Source organism: Venustampulla echinocandica (assembly GCF_003357145.1).
Source record: "Venustampulla echinocandica strain BP 5553 chromosome Unknown scaffold_1, whole genome shotgun sequence".
Classification (NCBI taxonomy): domain Eukaryota; kingdom Fungi; phylum Ascomycota; class Leotiomycetes; order Helotiales; family Pleuroascaceae; genus Venustampulla; species Venustampulla echinocandica.
The window spans coordinates 870,006-892,400 of record NW_022474206.1 but is presented as its reverse complement, the minus strand read 5'-3'; the positions used below and the strand labels follow the sequence as shown (position 1 = coordinate 892,400).

Sequence of the window (22,395 nt, the reverse complement as noted above, 5' to 3'; positions counted from 1 at the left end):
CCACTGAAAATATCTACAATGGCCTCAACGACTACAACTCAAATTCGTGTGCGCGGCCGGCCTGCTCATACTGCCGGCCCAACATATCTCTCGTACACCCCAGACGGGACGAAATTGGTCACCGTGGGTTCGAATAACACGACCCGCGTTTACAAAACTGGTTTCGATGGAGAACCTACGAATATCGATGACTGCCAAGAGCAAAATATGGGAGTGGATTCAACAGTTAGTATAATTAGAGGCTCAATTGTATTCTGCTAATTATCTTTTCAGAATGATTTCTTCGTGTCTGGCTCAGAAGATGGAACCGTCAGCAAATACTCTTTCGATACGATGTCCTGCGATACTTTCCTTATGCGGTGTACTTTACCAATTCGAGATGTCTGTATTTCCTCAGACGGAAAATGGTGCGCTGTTGCGAGTGATGAGTTGGTGGTCAAAATCGTTGGAACCTCCGATGCAAGCTCCATGATGTACCTCCGCGAGCAATTGAAGCCGGTCAAACACATATCCTTCGATCCTAGCAGCAAATATATAGCCCTGTCATGTACCGACGGTCTGGTATACGTTTACTCGCTCCTGAATGATGAGCCTGAGCTTGTTCGAAAGGTCGATGGTCTCATCAGAATAGTGGAGACCGACAGTGAGATCAGCTCGAAAGTTGTTTGGCATCCGGATGGAAGAGTATTTGCTGCGCCGACAGCCACAAGGGATATCCAGGTAGTGTCAAAAGGTGATTGGGAGAACCAGAGAGTATTTGCAAATGGGCACTCGAGCGACGTCACGGCCCTTGCCTGGTCACCAAATGGGGCTATGTTGGCATCTGCTGGGAAGGACAGGAAGATCATCATCTGGGAAACCAAAACACAGAAGATCATTGCGAGCTATGATTATGCCAATGTAATGGACCTGGCATGGCATCCCACCAAAAATCTTCTGTCGTTTACAAATGCGGACGGAGAAGTATACATCTTCAATGATTTTATACCTGCCGAGTATGCCAATTTACTTAAGCTGGGTTTGCAACCAGCTCCGTTCATTCACGATCCTCTAACAGAGACGTCAGCCAATTCTAGACGGCAAACCACAAATGCGGCTAAGGAAATCCCGCATCGAGGTGCTCGGCGAGGTACACCGGACAGTCTAGATGATATTCTTGGATCAGATATCATGGGAGACGAGGACGACTTTGTTGTTGATGACGATGGTGCCGGGTACGCACTTGGCTTGAATGGAAATGGTAAGAGACCAAATGGCGACATAGACGGACATGCTGGCCCACTTAGCAAACGTCCTGTCCACGTTTGGGAACCGCAATTCCACCAGTCATTTCAACCCGGATCTACACCGTGGCGGGGGAATCGAAAATACATGTGCCTTAATCTTATTGGCTTTGTTTGGACCGTGGACCAAGATACTCACAACACCGTGACAGTCGAGTTCTACGACCATGAATTTTACCGCGATTTCCATTTCACGGATACATTTCTCTATGACAAGGCGTGCCTCAACGAAAATGGAACACTCTTCTCGTCACCCGCAGACCATAAGACCCTCGCTACAGTTTTCTACCGACCACATGAGACTTGGACAACTAGGACTGAATGGCGGACCGAGCTACCCAAAGGCGAGGACGTAACAGCCATCTCACTAAGCGAATCTTTTGTCACGGTCACTACTTCGGCCAATTATGTGAGAATATACACTTTATTTGGTATTCCATATAGAGTGTATAGACAAAAGAGCAGCCCCACCGTTTCATGTGCAAGCTGGAGAGACTATGTCCTTACTCTCGGTAATGGATCAGTTGGCGCGGATGGTAACACGAAATTACTGTACACCATACAGAACATCAAAAGGGACGAAATTTGCCAAAGTGAAGACATCGTTGCTTTACCTGATGGCGCAACAGTGAAGAGTGTATTTTTCTCAGACAATGGGGTGAGTTCTAATAGTGTTAGCAGTTTTGATTATGCTTGCTAATTATATGCTCAAGGACCCGTGCATCTATGACTCGACAGGAACCTTGCTCGTACTCTTGCACTGGAGAACCCCTTCTCAAGCTTCATGGGTTCCATTTCTTGATACTAAACTCCTCTCGCGTCTTGCTTCCGGCCGAAAAACAGAAAGCTACTTTCCAGTCGCGGTCGCAGATAACAAATTCCACTGCATCATTCTGAAGGGCGGCGATCTATATCCCTATTTCCCGCGACCTCTACTATCCGAATTCGATTTCGAAATTCCACTATCTTCAAATCCCAAACCCGACAGTGGCGATGGCGACCAAGATATGGATGCCACCGAAGGTGATGAATTGAAGAAATTAGAAAGCCAATTCGTTCTCAAGAGTCTCTTAGCGGCCCAGCAACAGGATCTGGTTGACTATACCAAGAGCTCCCATACACAGCGGACTGCGCTGGCTAGGATGGAGGTCGAGATTGATAAGACCTTGCTGCAGATGATGGCTGTGGAGTGTAGAGAAGGGGAAGAGAGGGGCATGAGAGCCCTAGAGATGGTTACATTATTGAGGGATCGTAGTGGTCGGATGATTGACGCCGCCGGGAAGGTTGCAGAGCGGTATGGTAGAACTGTTCTTGGGGAAAAGATTAGGGAGGTAGCTGAGGCAAGGTTATTGAACGGTATGGACGAGGACTAGATGGAATAATCCCGGGTCTGGGAAAGGAGTTATGGCGCTTGTATATATCGGCGAACTGAGATATGGGATATGAATAATAACGAAGGACTACATCATTCATCATTCAAAACTTAATATTCGCTATTTATCCGCTTTGCAATGGGCCGAAGGTTGCTAAATGTACTGCAATCCAACGTGCCGAACGGCCTGTCTAGAGCTTTCCAGCTACTAATATGAATCGCGGCCGCTACGCACTTCCATAAACACTGCCATCACGAACTGGCGGGGCCCCAGTTCCGGCTCCAAGCGGGCTACGCGCCGAAAAGCCCTTCCATCAACCACGGGTCAAATATAATCTCGCCAGCAGTGGGTCATTCTTCCGGTATCCAGCAGAGCATCTTCCATATAAAGTGCAGGAAAACGTCCTTATACTTCCCCTGGTGTTGGCGATGTTCTGTCGCTCTAGAAGTGGAGAATGTAGCTGTTGATGTTGATGGTGGCGGTTTGGAAGCCGAAGACAGATAAGGTTCGATAACAGCGAGAATGGTGCTGGGGGTACATGTATGGCCAAATCGAACCCCTTGAAAAGCACCAACCACCCATTGGGCAGGTAGATCTTTCTCTTCATCTCGCTCATACTTCATACATTTATACTTCGTATACAAGATATATACAGTTATGTGCAAATAGTTCGCTCCCCACTCTTGAGCTAGTACGAATGCTATGCATCGCCGATGGCACGCTGCAATCTGCGCCCGTTGCGTACAGTGCCACGGACAAGTGGCCGTGCTTTGGCGCCTAGAGGTCCAGATGAGCGTCGGCCGGGCGATCCTATTTCAATATCTCCTAGTTAAAGTGCACAATTTCTTTTTCGTCACTGCGGTACCTGAATCTCTCCTCGTTGTTCTTACTGCTAACTTCCTCTGCGACTGGTAAATATTGTATATTGATTGTTTTTATCTCGTTCATTCGGTGTCATTTCTAGCGAGTCTCCGCGAGTAGTGAGACATCTAATATGGCAGACGCCGAGATCCCTGTGGAGGCCCCAAAAGCTGAAGCCCCGAAGGTAGACGCTGAGAAACCTGCGGATGCCCCAAAAGCTGGAGCTTCGGAAACAGCCACTGAGAAACCTGCGAGTACCCCAAAAGTTGAAGCCCCAAAAGCCGACGACGAGAAAGCTGCAGAAGCCCCAAAAGCCGATGCTCCCAAAGCCGTTGCTCCCAAGGCAGATGCTCCCAAGGAAGATGCTCCCAAGGAAGATGCTCCCAAGGAAGCTGCCCCCAAGGAAGATGCTCCAAAAGAAGATGCTCCAAAAGAAGATGCCCCGAAAGAGGATGCCCCAAAGGAAGATGCCCCAAAAGATGCCCCCAAAGCAGATGCTGAGAAACCCGTGGACACCCCAAAAGCCGAAACAGAGCCTACACCGCCGGCAACTTCAGTTACTGAAGCAATTGTTCAAGCAGCAAGTTTCCCATAATTTACCCTGCACCGTGGAAACCATACTAAACGCCTTCTAGGCCGAGCACGTGATTGTTGAAGCTGGTACAGCTGTTGTGAAGGAGATTACAAAGAAAAGCGACGAAGATCTAAAAACCATTGGGAAAGGTCTCCATGACGAGTTTCATGAAGAGACCAAGGATGGACTCCCGTCTTTATCAGACATCGGGGGGGCCATTGTTAACGGCGTTGAGACCGTAATCGAGGAGGTAATTGAAGGAGCTGAGGTTGTTGTGAACGATATTAAAGCTCATCCGGAGCTTATTGCCGAGTAAGTCGATATAAATACGCCCTTTGAAACTTGTTGCTGAGATATATAGGGGTGCTCTAGTTCTTGGCATTGGAATTGCTTCGCTCGTCCAGCCGGAACTTATCGTGGGGAGTGTGGCGATGGTTGGGAAAATGGCTGCTGATCACGCCAAACAGACCGCCAGCAAAATTGCTGTGGAGGCCAGCTCACACGTGGTCGAGGAACTACGGAAAGATATTACCGAAGGCACTTCCAACGATGCAGCGGTTGTGGAAGCAACAACCACTCAGACAGATGTCACCACTGCCCAAACCACAGTTGATGGTACTACTGGGGACGTTGTTGCCAAAGAATCGAAATTATCTTCTCAAGAGACAAAGATCGTCATCACTGGAGGAAATGTAGCAGTGTCTTCAGATACTTCGGAAACGGCACCTGAAACTTCACCAGATGCGAAGGACTCCAAATCTGCGGAATCACCGAAGGTCGAAAATGAAAAGCCAGGAAACTCGACTGAAGATGACTCGACAGCCGAAGCAAAATCGGAAACTGCGTCTAATGAACCATCCAAAAAAGGGCTTGGCGCAGATGATAGTAAAAGTGGAAGCTCTGTCATTGTCATGGGAGGAGACAAGAGTGTGTCGGTGAAAATCTCCGAGGATGGCACAATCACTATTGGGACAGAGGCATCGTCAAAAACAGAGATAGTCAAGACGGTAACGGCGTCAGGATCTAAGTCCGATAGCGAAACTACGAAAGAAGAGGCCCCCGAGAAAGAAGTGGTAAAGGATCCCGAGGATACTATCAAGGATTCCGAACAGAAAGCCGAGATAGAGAAAGTGGCTGAGGTAGTACCTGGAGAGGCACCTCAGCACAATGCGGAGACGGAAAATGAGAAGAACCGCGAGGTAAACCTAGAGGAGGAGCCCACCAAAACATCACCGACGGAAGCCGCTACATTAGAATCCGAGAAAGTCCCCGAGGAAACAACTGAAACAGCGGAAACTCAGAATATACCCGAAGTCGATTCCCTGACAAAGGATGGTCAAGAATTAGTAGTTCCGCAGGTTATAGCTACAAAACTAGAGAAACATGTTGAGCAAACTGCAAAACCAGCCGATTCCAAGTCAGCCGAGCCTTCAGTGGGTAAGGACACAGTGGAGAATGTGGTGGTACAGAATGACTCGCATATTCACAAGAGTTTGGATGAAATTCATCAAAGTACGTCACCTGGAATTGACAATCACCCAACTAATACCTCACAGAACTCAATGCCTTGATCTCTCCAGTGGCCAAGGTAAACAGCGAAGCCAAGGATCCCGAAGTAGTGGCTCCATCCCATGCTCATACCCACGAAAGTCTCGCACAGATTCATCAGAGTGCGTTCCCCTAAGCATTTATTTGAGCTATTCTAATGTTTCCGTAGAACTCAATGATTTAGCAGCATCCGACTCGAAAGCGAAGGAGGTTGTACCTAGTCCGCCTGATGCTGACAGCCAAAAGACAACCCAAGATGCGTTGGACAAGATCCATTTGAGTATGTGTTTACTATCTCCATATAACGTTTCCAATCTAACATTTGACAGAACTTGATACTTTAGTCGAGTCTCATTCAAAGGTAAAGGAGGATCTAGCAACTTCGAACAGAGATGTGGAGCAGGAGGTTAGACAGGAAGATTTGGAGAAGATACATACCAGTAAGATATCCCACTCATGATCTCAAAACTCTCAGATGATTCTAACATGCAACAGAACTCGATGCCTTGATTGTTTACCATCAAGAAGTGAAAGAATCTGCCGCGGCTACAGTCCCAGGCCAAGCCATCACGCAAGAAGACATCCAGAATATACATCTCAGTAAGTACCTTCTCCTTAAAACGACCATACAACAGCCCTAACAACCTGATAGAACTCGATACAATGCAAGAAGCACTAGCAATCAAGCCCACCCCTACCAGCGAAGACAAATCGAACGATGTGCACCAGAGTATGAAACCTCTCCCCAACATCTTCAAAGCATCCTAACAAGATATTAGAAATGGATATCATCCACCAAGCTATCCTTGCCAACACAAAATCCGCGGATGCTCTAGTTGCAAGCAGGGAAGTTGCAGAGGCATCACCCGCCCCAGCATCTACCGAAATTGATAATCTCCATAAGAGTATGTTGCACTCGTCCTCTCGTTTCCAATAGTCTGCCCTACTAACATCTTGCCCTTTAGAATTCGACACCATGCAGGCGGCAATCAACAAACTTACCGCAGCCCTCTCCCAAAAGTTAGAAACGGACGCTGCCACCACGGAACTCCCAGGTGTCTCCAATATCCAGGGAGAAAGTGGTCCTCCAGAAGAGGCAAAAGCTGTTAGCGAAGTGGGAAACCCCATCAGCGAAGCATCTGAAAATGCTCCTGAAGTCCCCGCTTCCGATCCCGTGGCAACTAACAACGAAGGCTTAAACGAAACCCCAACCGCAGTTGCCACTACGAACGAAGAGACAGACAGCACCACTACCACCAGTGCCCCAGAAGCTTCCACCACCGAAACCTCCGCCGATGCAACCAGCAACAGCGATAATAAAACCGACGACGCCTCCACAAATACCAAAGCAGCAGAAACCAAACCTGTCACTAAGCACGTGAAGCGATCGAGCTTCTTTGGCGGGATCTTTGGATGAGAATCCGTACATGTAATAAATACGGAGGCGCGAATGTTTTGCGATGAAAGCGTATTTGCGATATACCCCAAATTGCCATCGGGTTTGTTTATTTTCAGTTGAAGAATAGTGGCGGGTTTAATTTATAATAGGAAGGAAGGGATTATATATGTTTATCTAATTTGAGAAATATGAAAGATTCTCGTCTTTATTCATGGTGCGGTAGCGATAGGTTTTGGGAAATGCTTACTTATCTCGTAGGGTCTCGTATACTAACTTGATAATGGTAAGGTTTGATATAGTACTTCCTATATTGAATTATATATGTGTTCATTAAACCCTTCCCTCCTTCCTTGGAGTAACGTCCTTCCGAACCATGGACTAAAGCTACACGTTGATATAGCAGTCCTCTTCCAACACATTCAAGACCCTAGACAGTAAGACCCAATTCTCTCCCAATAATCACGGCCGTCTTCTCACCCACAGCCAGCGCCGTGTTATTAGTATTAGCGGCCACATTCTCCGGCACCATACTCAAATCAGCAACCTTCAAGCCGCTCGTCCCATAAACATTCAACTCCCCATCAACAACCCCTCCATCCTCCTTCGGCCGCATCGCACACGTCCCCAACGAATGCCACGTGGTATTCAAATTCTCCCTAATAAAATTCTCAATAACCTCATCATCGTCCGCACTATACTCGATATTCTCTATTGGGCCTGCAGCCACCTCCGAGAGCGCCGCCTTACTCCCCTCCTTAAACTGTGGATGTCCCATTGCGAGCTCGCCCTTAGAATACGGGAGCCGGCGGGCGATTTCCCGGATCGTCTTGTAGGCCCAGACCTGCTTCTTTAGATCGGACGGGTGGTTGAGGAAACCGTTGTCGAATTCGTAGCCAGTGACCACGTCGTCTTTAGATGTTATGTGGATGGAGCCCCGCGAGTACGGGTATGCCGTGTAATTACCCATGGTTACGTATTGGCCTGCTTCAACGAGGGAGGGATCTGCTAGGAAGGCATTCACGACGCCGTAGAGCATTAGTGGTTTCGTGGGGTAGGGAGCGAAATCGCGGTCCCAGTCCTTTCGGAAGTCTGGGCCCATGGAGGCAATTTCTGATTCTGTGGGGCGGATTTTGCCTGCGACGTCTATTGATCTCAGTTAGTGAGCTGTTAAGAATGAAAAGGAATGCAAGGCCATACCAATTCCATTCCATCCAAGGAAGGGATCCTTCGCCTCCAGAGCCTTGACGAAATCTTTACGTCCACTAAGAATGGTATCCAGAGTCTCCCCTTCCTCAAGGTTGGTCTTATAAGGATACAAAAGTAGGTGGTGATCCTGGTAGTTCTCTCCCACGCCTGGCACATCAGCCACCACGGGGATATCAAGCTTTCGAAGGATTTCAGGATTGCCCACTCCCGAACGCTCCAGAATTTGTGGGGTTCCGAGAGCGCCGGCAGTAACTACTACTAGCTTCTTCGCAGTGATAGTTTTGGGGTCTGGTTTCGAGAGCGCTGTTTGAGGTTGATGTTCTGGATTGGCGATATATTCTATACCAGTGGCTCGTGGAGGCGACGACTCATCGAAAAGCACCCGAACGACTTTGGATTCTACCAGGATGTGGAGATTGGGATAGTCTCCGGACTGGAGAAGAGGATGGATATAGCGATGGGCAGCATCCTGTCGCTTTCCCTCCGGGCTCACATACCTTGCCCATTTCTGTGTCTATAAGCAAACGCCCACTTTATAGAAAGATGTAGAGATTTACGTACCCCGAAACCCCCACAAGATTCAAAATCCTGTAAATCATCAAACTCCTTGTACCCCATCTTCTTTACCGTATCTATAAACTGATTCTCGCTCTTGCCTCGGTACCCACCGTCCGAGACGTGGATAGGGCCACCATGACCATGGTTGCTTGGATCAAAATTCGTACCCCCAGGGTGATATGTCTCCAGCTTCTTGCACAGCGGAATCATCTCCTTCGCCGACCATCCTGGAGTATTCCAGCTGTCGAAATCAATTCCCTGGGCACGCGTATACATCATAAAATTGATCGACGATCCACCGCCCAGTATGCCTCCCATGGGGACAACAGCCTCTCTCCCATTGAGGTGTTCAGATTTCTTGGACTTGTAGAACTATATTCTGATCAGTCTCCGCAGCACAGACAAAAACGAGGGGCGAGAGGACTGACCAAAGCTGTCTTGCTGTCAGGAGCAAGATGGCTCAGGAACACAGCTGGATTGGTAACTGTAGGGTTATTGAAGTTATTCTTCCCGCCCTCAACAAGGAGGATTTTCAATTCTGGGTTCGCCTTCGCGAGTCGCCCAGCGGCTACACAGGCAGCGGTTCCGCCTCCGGCGAAGATAATGTCGACCTCGCCCACGGACTCATTGTACGTTGACATTTTGGCTGATATCTACTTCTACTATCCCCGTTAAGTGAATATAGGTCGGATTGGAATGATAAATCAAACGGGGATGCAATGTGGCAACTATGAGATCTTCTATGGAAGGAGCAAACGACAAACAATAAGGGTCAATTCGTTCCTCCGGGGGCGCCTTGGCTATTTATCGTCTTATTTCCCCTCACCTCAAAGTGCATACACAAGCACTGTGCGTATCACTCAGCGACCCGTACGGAGTAGGACTCGTAACTCAACAGCCAGTAGCACAGCTAGTACACTGCAGCATAATGCACAATGGCTTGTCCTTGCAAGAGATCGGTTATAGTACCTAGGTAGTATTCTCGTACTAACAGCGCCCCTCTTTCCTCTACCCGGAGCTGACATCAGCCCAAGTGGGCAGCAAAAGATGTTACTGGTACATAGTAGAGGCGGTGTTGATCTGCAACGCAATTCGAGAGAGCAAATATGAAACTAAAACGGGCTGAACAAATTGGACCCCGGGGGGAACGCTATGGGAGCAAGTGGATTGCGGGGTAAACAAATGATCGTACAAGTACAGCGACTAATGAGTGCTAAGTGCAACGCAGCGTATAGCAAGTGAGCCTCGGCGCGGCAAGAGGCGGAAATACCCCGCTTGCCTATCATTCATCGAAACTCTAAAGGTCTAGATCGACACTATCGGCTGTATGGTTATAGCGGCCTTTGAAAACAAAGATGATCGTAGGAGCAGGTCAATAATGATACTCTTAAAAATGTTCACGTTTATACTAGTGTACAATGCAAGTTTTCATCTATCCACAAGAGCAAAGCGCCATCCATGCCAGGGTCCACACTCCCAATGCCAACTTTAATAGCCGCCGTGACTCGAGCTCGCTAAAGACTTGGATGCTTAATGAAGAACTGAAATCTGTGTTGTGTACTGCTCATTCCCTATCCTTCCTATCCCCAAAAACAAAATGTTCGCAGCTTGAAACTAGCCCGACTGAAAACAACTAATGACGCCAAACCCCGTGTTGCGCTTATCGGGGAAAAAAGCAACCTGTTGTGCGCCTCAATGCCATAAAATATCGTACCAGTACAGGCGCCTGTCGTAGGCGCCAACATTGCCCCCAAGGCATCCTAGGGCATTAATATCATCATGTCATACTCGAATTTGTACAAAGAGCCACCGGCTCACCCATTATCTGCGGCCTACAAAGCTGGAATCAAATCCATGCTATTTATGCTTGAGGCGCGGTAGTCTCCGCTGCCTTCGCCTTCCTGAGGTTCGCCATCATTTTCTCAATTATCGAACTGGAATCAACAGGCACATCTGCTGGTTCATATTTGTGGGTACCCGTGAGCTGAGGCTGCGAAATTTGCATCTGCGCATCAGGTTTTGGGGCGTACTGCTGATGTGGGTATACAGGCTTTTGCTCCGAGTCTCCAGCGCGCCGCGGAGCTTGAAGCTCCGAGTGACTTGTGGACTGACGCACCGGTTGCTGCAGAGTAGAGCCGATATTGGGCGCCTGTGGGATAGGTTGTTGCTGAGGCTGAGGCTGTGTTGAGTGGGTGGAGACGGGTTTACTGTATTGTTGTGGGTGTGAAGCTGAGTGACTTGGGTAGGATGGAGCGTGGCTATAGTTTTGTGGTGGAGGTTGATGTTGAGGAGCTAGAGGCGCGTTATGACCCGCGTAATGCTGATTCGTTTGGGGAGGGGGTTGGTATGTTGGTCTATCGTACAGCGGCGGCGGCTGTAGAACAGAACTCCGATTTTGGGAGGATGAAGGGCGGGGTGGGGGGTGGTATTGAGTGTGAAACATCGGGTTGTGGTACTCTTGTCGGATGGCGGGGTGCAATTGCGATGTATCCCTCTTTTCCCAGCCGTTCGGGGGGGCTAATGTCGCTAGGGGTGTTTGAGATGGCTGATGTTTCGCCGCGGGTGTAGTCCCATAGGCCCCATATGAGGGCTGGTAAGCGGGAGGATGAGTTGAATTAGTGGTTGGTTGGTTTCCATTATATGGCATTCGCGAGTTGTTGTTATGTGCTGGAACCAAAGGATTTGAAACTGCAGTTCCCCCGCTTGGATGATTCTGGAAAAAAGTTCGCTGCAGGTGCTTTTCAAGACTGCCTTGGTAACCATTCATAAACCCACCACCAGGCCTGTAGGGGCTCTTGTATTCCAAAGGTGATCTATTGTGCTCCTTCTGCAAGTATGGATACTTCGCAAATGGATTTGGCCGCGAGCTTTGGGTTCTACCACCGAAAGGACTATTCGGCTTTGATGGCGCTGTATGTTGGAGCGAAGGCCGGTGCTGGGCCGGAGGTGCGAGAGACCTAGATACTGGCGCTCCGGGATTACCCGCTGAAGAAGGGTGTCCCGGATGTGGGTTCGAAGGGTTTGAGTCCGCGGGTTTCCATCGTGGATCCGTGCCAAAGCTGTAGGGAGTAGATCGCTGGAGGAAGTTTTGCTGGGAGCGGTAAGCTTGCGGATCGATGCGATATGCCTCTTCGTTACTGCGAGGTTTGTATATGTATGGTCTATCAGACTTGACAGCCGCAGTAGTTGGAGGCGGGGCTGGCCGGCTAGGGGGCTGAGGAGCGCTCGAGGCGTGGTATTTGGCATTTGACGGATACGAAGCCGCGTACGACTGGCGCGCGGTCGCAGCGATAGGTTTCGGAATAGTATCCAAGAAATTACCCTTTGGATTGTATGTAGGTTTCTTTGGATCTTCCGTGAACTGGGCTCTGGCTTCTGTGGAGGTCTTCCCAAGATAGAACCAGATCTGGTTCTCTTTCTCAAAGTCGATCTTGACTTGCGCCGGGTTGGCCGGGATATTCTCATTCTTGAACTCAGCCCATGTATGGCCATCAACAAAAGGATCCTCTGCCCTGGGTATGTCATTAACTTGGCGTTTAGTAGTATTGAGTGATTCCTTGTCCTTGCGTAACTTCGGCATGGGAATAGCCTTGGCTGACGGCTTGGGAAGGTGGTAATCTGCAGCATCTGGAAGAAGAAGCCACTTATATTCAACTTCAACACGGTCACTAAGACATGTTAGCACAGGCTCGTAGGTAAGGAGACTAGAAACATATCAACATACCCTCGTGGAAGAACATCTAAAAGGACAGTCTCTTCGTCCTTGCGGTTCTCCACAACTGCACCAGCAAAGATGTCGCCTCTGTAATATTGTACCTGGCAAACATCACCAATATTCAGTTCCGAGCCAGCCTTTCGGAGACGTTCACAGTCGGAAAGAGCGTCACTGTCGAACTTCTTATCTCGCTTAACGCGATGGAAACGACAGCTAAACTCTATTCCCCAGTCCTTATATTCTGTACCATCCTCCCCAAATACAGGAATGTCACCCTGCTCAACAAACACACCAGCCGCAGCCGCACAAGTGGCATGGTACGCTCTTGTACATTTCTTGCGCGAACATTGGAAGCATGCGCCTTTTTTGGATCGGCAGTAGTTGCATTTGAGATCCAGTCTACCTTTAGCGATGTACTTGATGTCTTTGACAGTCTCTTCGTCGATTGAGGTCTCGGGAATATATTGAGCGCAGATACGGTGAGCTTTCTCCCCATTTTCAGTGGGCAGCAGGGATTCAGATGGGATGTCGTTGGGGCAAAGTATACAAGGCTCCTTCGCTGGCACCTTGATGCGCACACGTATCTTCTTGGTATTGCGACTGCTGCCCTTGTCATTAACAGGGCGTTTGCGTTTCTTCTTGAGGGATTTTGTCTTTGCATCATCGATGCTTGAGGGAGGAGTAGGAAGATTTGTTGCGGGATCTCCATCCTCGTCATCTTCCTCTTCATCATCGGTCACCTCAAACTCCGTCTCTTCGCCCCGCAATTTACGCTCGAGGTCATGGACGTCAATCCAGACACTGTCCTGGGCAAGGGCACATTCGCACTTCTTCGCAACACGACCATATTCAACCCAGGAGTCTAGAGCAAAATTGACGGCCTCAGCGCAATTGTAACCCAGATTGTACCCCGAGTGATACCCGTATGGGAAAGTTATTACGAATTCTCCGGGGTTATGGACGATCTTGTTGACTTTGATGTTGAAATTTTGTAGGAGGTACGAAGGCGAGATCAGGAAAGTTTTGTGGCGAAGAAACTGGTCACACCCCTTGGCATCGGCTGGCCAGATACTCTTCATCGCTGCTTCAAATCTTCGGGCATCTCCTTGGGCGATGCTGTACCATTGTTTTGGGGCGCCGAAATGGAGGTAATTGATGCTGTACAGATCAACATCCTCAAGATGCCAAGCAAAAGTGGCCTTCCACATGCCCAGATACAAATATGCAGTGTTAACACCGGGAATTTTTGCCCCTAGCACATCAAGAATATTGTCTAGTTTGCCAAGATTCCAACTTGTAGTCCGATCGTCGAACAGTGTACCCGGCATATCGGCACCATAAAGTGGTGGGGCGTAGGTGAGTGTCTTCCAATAAGCGCGCTCAAGCTCTTGACAGCGTTCTGGAGTATATTCATCCCCGTTGAAATCGTATTTGAAGTCTTTGAAAGCGGCTTCGTCAACTTTTGCTGCCATTTCACGGCGATTATTCTTCCGACGGGACGAAACGGATATAGCCTTAGGTTGTCTTGAGCCTAGTCTAGGCTTTCCCTCATCATCATCATCCGGTTCGAGCTTGATCGAATGGCCGTCTTCCTCAGCCTTCATCGACGGGGAGACAGGTGTTGGTAGACGATCTGGGGTGCCCTGGCCTTCATCCTCTTTCTCCACCGTAGCCCCCCTAGACTTACTTTTTGCTGATTGCTTGCCTTTACTTTTCTTAGATGACCCGGCTGATGGGGTTCCGGTAGCTCTGGCCCTTGGTGCTGATCTAGTCGGTCGGTCCTGGTTTGCTCTTCTTTCTCCTCTTCTCGCCGGGGGCTGGTGATCGCTTTGGTCGCACAACTGACGCCACTGTGGAAGATTATATGATCGCTGATGTATAAGGTTCGCTTGCCGATATGTACCACTTGTGCCCATCATATCTTGCTTGATCGGTTCCTTGACTTTAATTGTCTTGACAGCTTCATCGAGTCGAGGTTGGGCGGCCTTCCATTCGGCAGGAGGGATAACTTTGACAATGCCGGATTTCATGCCATATTTGTTTATTTTGTCCATCTAGAGGCTCATTAGTCCAATTTCCAATGCCGGGAAAGTATCCTGTCCCTGGGATGAGGCACAGTGAGAGTAAACCTACATATAGCGTGAAGTCTCGGAATTGATCCATAGTCGGCACAAACACAGGCACCCCATCATTTGAATAATAAGAAGGGTATATTTCGCCTATATCGTGGGAATCGGGGGTCGGTGGTTCCTGGTCCTCGAGGTCAGAAAGCTCGCTGTCACTGGCATCCTTGGTATTAGAATCGGGCGGCGAGTGCAAGCCATTCACCTCCGTGGCAGGACCAGGAGCCGGATCAAGAACGATCGCGCCTTCGGACATTGTGTTCAGTCATGCGATCGAGTCGCAGTCGGGTTGGTATCGTGGAACGGCCTCCTGACGATAATTGCGGGATGTTGGTCGCAGCGGGGGGCGAGTCGGCCGATTTCGAGTCTGCGGAGTGACTGCGCAGCCAGCAGGCAGGCCCGCTTCGGAGTGGTCAGGGAAAGATCGATACGGGGTGTTGTAGTCCCAACGAGCGAAACTGTTTATGGCAGATGGAATGTGGTCTTTGGTCGGTCGATGTTGCGCAAAGGGATCCCCTGGTTCGATGGTTCGAAGTACATGATTCCGGCTCGCAAGCTCGGCTTCAATCTTGCCCTAACACGGATATCACGTGATATTTGCCTGAGGTATCGGGCATGAATTTCGGTTCGTCAGGCCGCCAGCATACGTCCACCTACAACTCGGTTGGCACCATTTTTGCTGCCAGACTTGTCGTTCGATAGTTGACACTCTAGTCGAGTAATGTCGTATGGTTCTACATTTCTTAGCCCGGCCCCGGGCACCTGGGAATTGTTGCGTATGTTTTTGTTCGCTTCCATGTATGCTTCGCCCGCAAGAACAATGATGGGATGTGGATACCGAGTCCTCCGTCCAGACCCCAGACTGCGCTGGTCCACAAGTCTGTTCACAAGTCGTGTAACGAAAAGGCGGAGCGGAGCGCCCTGTGGGCGGGCTGTCGTTCTGCGTATCCTTTGTTCTAATCTTGGTCAGGATGTGGTGGAAAATCATAACTGTTCTCTCTGTCCTGTCTTGTCCATATTTTCGAGAAGTAACGTGTAACGTGCATCGTGTATTAATTGAATTGCGGAGGTCAAGCGTCCTCCTTTTTACTAGTGCTTCGTTCTAGGACCTCGGGCCGGTACGTTGGATTGAATTTTGTCGATAGTGTTATGTGGGGTGGGTTTGACGTGTCACCGATGTCACCGACATCACCTTGACACGATCGACAACCTTATAATACTCCGTAAAGGACTCGATCGGGCTTCTCGTCCCTTCAGGCTACATGGGGTGCAGCGGGAACACCCGCCGGATCTGCAAGCCATAGATCCGCGAATCTCATCAGATAAGATCAGAGCAGAGCAGATGAGATGCACGTTCCATCTTTGTTTGTCCTGTCAGAGGCTGACGACATAAGCAAGCTGCCACTCGCCAGGCTACTCGTCAGAGTCCTCCTGTTGTTGTTATACATCGTACAGCATAGCATCAACGGAGGTGAATCGGTAAAGTGTGTCCTAATAATGTCGGACAGTGCAGGGAGGAGTGTGAGTAGGAAAAAGAAGAGTTGTGCTCTTGCGCGGCGTGTCAAGGTGTTGATCTCAGGAGCTTGCTTATCGTCACGTCACGGGTTGACCGGATGACCGCGACACCAACACTCCAAGTGGGTTGGACCGGGGCGTTTAGTCAGGAATCACAACGTCACTTCAACGTCGGCCGTACCTCCGCTGGTAATGGCATGCCCTTTGTTTAGTTGGAGTAGATCTTTGGCCGGGGCCCCGGGGGTTTGGCCAACGTGAACAACAGGTCCATTTCGCTATACAGTCGTCCAACCACCAGTTACTTCTCTAGGATACTTAGCATCCATTGCATCGCGTACTAGTATCCCTATCGCTTCTCTCCGCAATGTCTACATCACAGGGAGAAACAAGCTATAAAGGAGCTAAATCTCTCGAGCTACAAGGCAACTCCCTTCCATCTTCCAACCCACCTCTTCCACTTCATACAAGAACGCATCTTAGAGCACCGACTGTATACGAAGATGGATTTGAACCGACTCCAACGCAGTATTGCAAGTCGAGCAAGACTAACAGCAACGGCACGGCACAATATGTTTGACCCAGAAACTGAGCGCCGAAATGACAACACTCTGTGGGCCACAGTGCAAGGCTACTGCCGAGAGGCAGCACACTGATATGCCATGCCGAACAACTCAATCCAACTATACGAATAGGGCGCGGACGATATCTATTTTCTGTTTGTTCTCGCGGCCAAGCACATCGATGCTGATCATCAAGCACAGGATCGCCTTTCTCGCGTGGTTTTGAGGGTGAGGAAGCTTGGGGTCATCACAAAGATTTTCATACTTTCGCAGATATAAAGGGAAGCAGATACTTTTGCATCTCAGCGGTTGCGAGGAAGAACATCTATCGAAAGAGGCACTTGTCAGTTTTGACTTGATGAATGGCATTTGGACAGAGTTCTTTGGAGAATACCAGCAGTTACATCTTTAAGAGGGTCTTAGAAGGGTCTCTAGTTTTATTGCGCTGCTATGTTAATAGAATGATCCAATGGTTTAAATCAGTGCTAGTAGTATCGTACATGCTACTTCATCAAGCAAAATCCGAGCCTAAAATATTTTCTCCTATTCAAAAGAGTAACTATTCAGTTTGATATTCTAAATACTACCCCCTCATCGTCAATCAAAGCCCCACCGCCCTTTTCCATTTGCCGCTACGTTGATTCTTTTCCCTTGAGTATAAATCTTATCGGCAAGGGACCTCAGCTCTGGGCGAGTTATAGTTAAATCCCTCAAGCAACAACGACCTAGCAGAAATCACAGATCATAAGTATAGTCATGATAATCCGGGTAGATCCGAGGGAGATATTCCGACGAGAGACGGAGAGAGTGGACACTCTAAAGAAGTATAAAATCAAATCTTTAGCAGACCAAGCCTATACGTTATTCAAAAAGTAGGTAAGAGCGTTCGCACACTGCTGCACATATACTAAGTCGCATACATTCTTGATCTATAACCCCTCCAAATCGCCCATGCTCATCAAGTTCCATAGATAAATCTTGGTTGTCTTTGGTCCACAATAGGCTTCCCCTTTGGAATCTCATCTTCACCACTATGTCAAGTGCATCATCCCAAAGTAATATCGAAGCGGAATATTCTCTATCTGCCCTTCTATCTCTCCTCGACGACCTCAACATCGATCCTCCCTCTTTCTACCTTAGCTTTCAAGGAAAAGATCTCGGCAGCCACAGCTCCCTATCCACCATCTCGCTGTACATCGCTCCCATTCAGAAGACATACCTCATAAACGTCCACAGCCTCGGCAATACCACCTTCTCAACCTCCAACAGCAGCAAAACCTCTCTCAAAACCATCCTCGAATCTCCCGCTACTCCCAAAGTCATCTTTGATATCCGCAACAGCTCATACGACCTGTTTACCCATTTCGGGATTTCAGTAGATGGAATAAAATACCCCCAATTCATAGAACTCGCAACTCGCGAAGGCTTGAAGGTGTTCGTCACTGATCTGACGAAGTTGCTTTGAAAACTATTACGATACCTCTACCACAGAGAAAGCAGAATGGCACCGCGTGAAGGAAAGCGCGGCTCTACTCTCTGATCCTGAGAAGGGCGGGAGAAATGGAATCTTCAGCGAGCACCCAATGATGCCTGAAATTGTGGAGTGCTGGGCTCAAGAAGTAGCCTGTTGCTAGGTCTATACAGCGTTTACAATTCCAAGCTGCATCCCACTGGTATGAGATACTGGCGTCTAAAGGTAAAATCTGTGACGATGGATCGGATTAGGCGCTCGCAGAGCTCGTATTATGGTGGATATGAAGTGAGTGAAGATCTTGAGCCATGGGATAAAGTTGTGTATCTCGCCGACTATGTGGGAGGGGGATGATCTTATGTCAAATATATTTGCTGATGATAGGGCGGGAAGATGATATGGAGCAAAATGGGGATTTCGGATGACTTTACGGAGTATCTTTCCTATAGACTATAGACATACAATACAGTTACCCTTCATCAGAAAGTGGATAAGATCTTGCCGTGAGGTTTCCATATCTTCAAGGTTCCTAGCCCCCTTATAACGATAGTTACGAGTACAAGCACATAGCACAAAATTCCACAGAAAGTCACAAGAGGCAATTAGATCATCACAAAAAATCGGCATTCATTCATTTCCTGACTGAACAGACCGACTAGGCGTGAAAACATTAAACCATTTCCGCTTTTCCTTTTTGTTAGTAAAAAGATGCACGAAAAATGAAACGCACGCTCGCTCCCATTCCCATGCAAAAATGAGAAGCCAACCATTTTTTCATATTCATGCAAAGGTATCCGTCATCACATTGATATGCAATGTCAAAAAAAGGCGCGAACAAACAACTTATGACCCATGCCTGATTTCGCCCGCCGGGAGATGCTGCAAAAAACAAGTCGAAGGGAAATTTTTGTTACATGTGTGGGGGAATTTGCTGGAAATTCGGAGATCAATCATAGGAGAGAGATCTATGATTCGTCTGGGCGCCGGGGGGCTCCTCCACGGTTTCCACCACCTCGGCCGCGTCCGCCGCGGAAACCGTCGCCTCGGTAGCCGCCACGTCCACGATAGCCATCACCACGCCCGCCGCGGCCGCGGTGTTGACCTTGGCCTCTATCTCTGCCGCCTCGGGAGCGCTGGACTTCGTGGAAGCCGTCGTCCTTGCTGGCTGGGGCAGCAGTGGTTGTCTATATAGCACCGACAAGTTAGCAAAAGCTTTACAGTCTGGGAGAAGTGTGCTGATAGGGGGGGCACTAACCTCGGTAGGGCTGTCTGGTTGGTCATCGGCCCAGCTGTTTTGGCCAGCGGCGTTTGCAGGGACAGGTATAGAAGCAGTCACGGCCACTCCAGGACCGGTCTCCGTAACAGCATCGCGAGGAACCTCAACCCATTCCTGAGAGGTGGACAGCTCATTCGGTATGTCAAAATCAGTAGCGGCGCCGGCAACTACATCACCGTTGACTGGGATCTTTGGAAGATCTTGAGCATTCTCGATGTTGCCATTTGTTGCTTCAGGCTCGGTGACGTTCAAAATTGTAGCATCGCTCTCCTCCTTGATCTCCAACTCAGCCACAGATTCGGTAACACCCTCGAGAACGGCGACTTGGGGAGCCTGAGCAAGTGTGACACGCTTGATATCGGCATCTGGAAAAAAATATGTTAGTGGAGGGTCATGACGAGACGATCGTGGTAACCTACAAGTGACAGTCAAGATTTCATTGTTGACTGAGGTGACGGCATCACTAGAGCCATTGATGAGATTTAGCATTGAAGCAACTGCGTTTCCATCACCAGTGTACACCCTAGCCAGAAGTCCCTCAAGAGCCTTATTCTCCTCCAGCTCAGGGTCCTCATCCTCTCCTCGTCGAATAGCGGCTAATCTTAGGAATTGCGACAGTAGCAGAAGATTGCTCTCTTGTTCCTTTCGGGCTGTGGTCACTGCCTCGGTCTTGGCTGCAACAACTGCGTCCTCGAGCTCCTTGCTTGCACGCTCGGTGAGGGTCTTCTCAAAATCCGCCTTCTCAGCCTGGGATCTGGCCTTGTACTCCTGGTCGAACTTCTTGTACTGGGCGATCTGCTCCTCCAACTGTGCCAGGGATGCTTGAAGAGCTGGCTTCTTTAAGATCTGGGCCTTCTGGTCGGCATTGATTTTGCGCTCCGCAACCAATTGATCGAGGGTCTTGCCAGAATGTTCCGCAACGATGCCGTCAACCTTGGAGGCATTGGCCTGTAACAATTCCGTTAGGTTCAGCTCTAGATACATCTGGGGACCGACTTACAATTTTCTTGTTGGCATTGCGGATGTTCCTGGACATTTATTAGCTTCGGGTTGACCTAGGTAAGGGGATTTCCCGCTCGACATGGCAGTGGGTTTCAGAGGACTATACTCACTTGTACAGCTCCTTGATATACGGACTCTCGTAAGAACCATCCCCGCTGTTGCTTGCTGCTTGACTGGTGGATATGGGAGCCTCGCCAGACGCGGTGGTGGAAGCTTCTGTTTCGGTCGAGGGGGTCTTGGCCTTCTTCTTCCTCGCAGTCTTAGATTCGGATCTAACTGCCGGGTTCTGAGTTGGAATCGCAGCGGCAGCCATGGTGAAGATTGAATAAAGCTTCGAGGCTGTCTTGGGGGATTTGTGGAAAGTTGTGGTACAACGACTCTAGAAAGTCGCGGCGGAAGGCAAGAGTATTTTCGTGGGAAGGTTAGGTCTTAGGCGAGTGTGCGAGTAGGCAGTACTCGTGCGGTCAAACAAATGGTGTAGGTTTTAAAATAAGTAGCGGCGCGCAGCTTGATGTGAAATTTTTGTAGTTGTCAAAAGTGAGGTTCTGAGATTCTGTTTCCAGGCCAGGCCAGGCAGGGTCTCCCAGAGACAAAGGGCCTCGCCGAGCTCCTCTAAGCGAAAGCCGGAAGAAACAGACGGAATCAAATCGCAGGGAAACGGAGTCATTCACCGAATCCCCAACTCAGTGATAAATCAATCAGCCAATAAATAGAGCGCCGCAGTTTTACGATTAAGGTGGTGTCTATATGAATGATATTGTATTACGTCGGTTAAGGGGTTTGAGGCAATAAAGACATTGTTATTCTACTCTTCCCCATGGGGCAGGGTTTCCACTGTGGTAGCTGGAGGGTGCGTCCCTAACCAACGGCTTCTGTTGTCTGTCCGACCTGACACGACGCGATCTGCACTGTAGGTATTCGTGAGGTGGTGTCTTGCCTTGCGAATAACCCATTTCGCCCGGTTCATAACCACCTCAATAGCCTTATAAACTGCTAGTTCTTGTGCCCCATATCCATCCCCATCCATACTCTATAGGTCATGGATTACTATCGGTCCAAGGTGGTAGTGATTATAATTCGGATAGCGTCAGAAGCTCTCTGTAACCCCGCGAGTCATTGAACCGCCCACCACCGTCTATGTATAACCTTCGCTCTATCCCCGGACGGGTTGTTGGTCTGCCAGATCCTGGGGTTGTCATTCTCAACCCTTGAATTTCGAAAGCGATGTCTATCCCAACACTGATCAGAATGTATTAATGTAATATTGAGGCACAGCACATACCTCGGTGACCTTCTTTACACTCCTGGCACTGATGCCGCGTTCCCCCGCCTGCTTCGCGTTGATGCCGGCTTCTTTCATTAAACTGTAGATAGCTGTTAGTATTTTATACCATACGCAAAAGTCTCCGGTGGAGTGACGATTGGTAGGACAGAAAGGCGGGTAGCATACGTCTGGAGAAACAGAGCATAATCGAGGAATATCTGCACCAGGTAAGCTTGTGCCCGAGTCTGAGTCTGGAGTGGAGTAGAAACGCGTCAATCCAATGCGTACCAGAATATCGACGTTCTTGGTGAGACTGCGCTTCGAGTGTGCCTTGACAATCTTCTTGAGGGTCGCGCGAGGGTAGAGCTTCTGGGCCGCTGCCATTGTTATGATGATGATGATGATGATGATGCCGAAGCAAGATGGAGTGCTGTGGCTTGTATGGAGGACGATATAGTTACAGAAGTAGATGCATCAAGGTAAGAAGGCTGTGAGTTGTTTGTTATTTTCTTTTGTTTGGTTTGGTTTTTTGGCGGGAAGGACAAGAAACGTCATGCTCAGCCTTCTGGGCGTATTCTGGGCGTGTTCTGGGCGAGTGCCGACCGCCGACGCGCCCGGTTAGTGACGGCGCTGCGCGGGGAGCAACACCGAGCAGACGCCTAATACT

The 22,395-nt window shown here is 49.1% G+C and overlaps 7 protein-coding genes across 7 annotated transcripts; 3 read left to right on the top strand and 4 right to left on the bottom strand.

Annotated features, from left to right (window-relative positions):
* Positions 1 to 18: 18 nt before the first annotated feature.
* BP5553_02830 (WD-containing protein) lies at positions 19 to 2,656 on the top strand (the record flags this gene model as incomplete). Its single annotated transcript, XM_032011453.1, has 3 exons — positions 19 to 225; positions 274 to 1,941; positions 1,997 to 2,656. The coding sequence occupies 3 exons, from the start codon at positions 19 to 21 to the stop codon at positions 2,654 to 2,656; spliced, it is 2,535 nt and encodes an 844-aa protein (XP_031871146.1).
* Positions 2,657 to 3,650: 994 nt separating this feature from the next.
* Positions 3,651 to 7,056, top strand: BP5553_02829 (uncharacterized protein; the record flags this gene model as incomplete). Its single annotated transcript, XM_032011452.1, has 10 exons — positions 3,651 to 4,088; positions 4,153 to 4,403; positions 4,453 to 5,603; positions 5,648 to 5,761; positions 5,809 to 5,919; positions 5,969 to 6,079; positions 6,135 to 6,239; positions 6,292 to 6,369; positions 6,419 to 6,544; positions 6,605 to 7,056. 10 exons carry the CDS (start codon positions 3,651 to 3,653, stop codon positions 7,054 to 7,056), a joined length of 2,937 nt encoding a protein of 978 aa, XP_031871145.1.
* A 409-nt stretch (positions 7,057 to 7,465) lies between these two features.
* On the bottom strand, positions 7,466 to 9,443 carry BP5553_02828 (FAD protein; the record flags this gene model as incomplete). Its single annotated transcript, XM_032011451.1, has 4 exons — positions 7,466 to 8,181; positions 8,236 to 8,752; positions 8,806 to 9,174; positions 9,231 to 9,443. The coding sequence occupies 4 exons, from the start codon at positions 9,441 to 9,443 to the stop codon at positions 7,466 to 7,468; spliced, it is 1,815 nt and encodes a 604-aa protein (XP_031871144.1).
* A 1,220-nt stretch (positions 9,444 to 10,663) lies between these two features.
* On the bottom strand, positions 10,664 to 14,896 carry BP5553_02827 (Uncharacterized protein; the record flags this gene model as incomplete). The annotated part of the gene is made up of 3 exons (XM_032011450.1): positions 10,664 to 12,470; positions 12,527 to 14,571; positions 14,651 to 14,896. The coding sequence occupies 3 exons, from the start codon at positions 14,894 to 14,896 to the stop codon at positions 10,664 to 10,666; spliced, it is 4,098 nt and encodes a 1,365-aa protein (XP_031871143.1).
* Positions 14,897 to 17,748: 2,852 nt separating this feature from the next.
* On the top strand, positions 17,749 to 18,180 carry BP5553_02826 (uncharacterized protein; the record flags this gene model as incomplete). Its single annotated transcript, XM_032011449.1, has 1 exon — positions 17,749 to 18,180. One exon carries the CDS (start codon positions 17,749 to 17,751, stop codon positions 18,178 to 18,180), a length of 432 nt encoding a protein of 143 aa, XP_031871142.1.
* A 952-nt stretch (positions 18,181 to 19,132) lies between these two features.
* BP5553_02825 (Uncharacterized protein) lies at positions 19,133 to 20,777 on the bottom strand (the record flags this gene model as incomplete). Its single annotated transcript, XM_032011448.1, has 4 exons — positions 19,133 to 19,827; positions 19,882 to 20,410; positions 20,463 to 20,490; positions 20,575 to 20,777. 4 exons carry the CDS (start codon positions 20,775 to 20,777, stop codon positions 19,133 to 19,135), a joined length of 1,455 nt encoding a protein of 484 aa, XP_031871141.1.
* Positions 20,778 to 21,269: 492 nt separating this feature from the next.
* On the bottom strand, positions 21,270 to 22,112 carry BP5553_02824 (uncharacterized protein; the record flags this gene model as incomplete). Its single annotated transcript, XM_032011447.1, has 4 exons — positions 21,270 to 21,494; positions 21,747 to 21,828; positions 21,915 to 21,946; positions 22,017 to 22,112. The coding sequence occupies 4 exons, from the start codon at positions 22,110 to 22,112 to the stop codon at positions 21,270 to 21,272; spliced, it is 435 nt and encodes a 144-aa protein (XP_031871140.1).
* Positions 22,113 to 22,395: the final 283 nt, after the last annotated feature.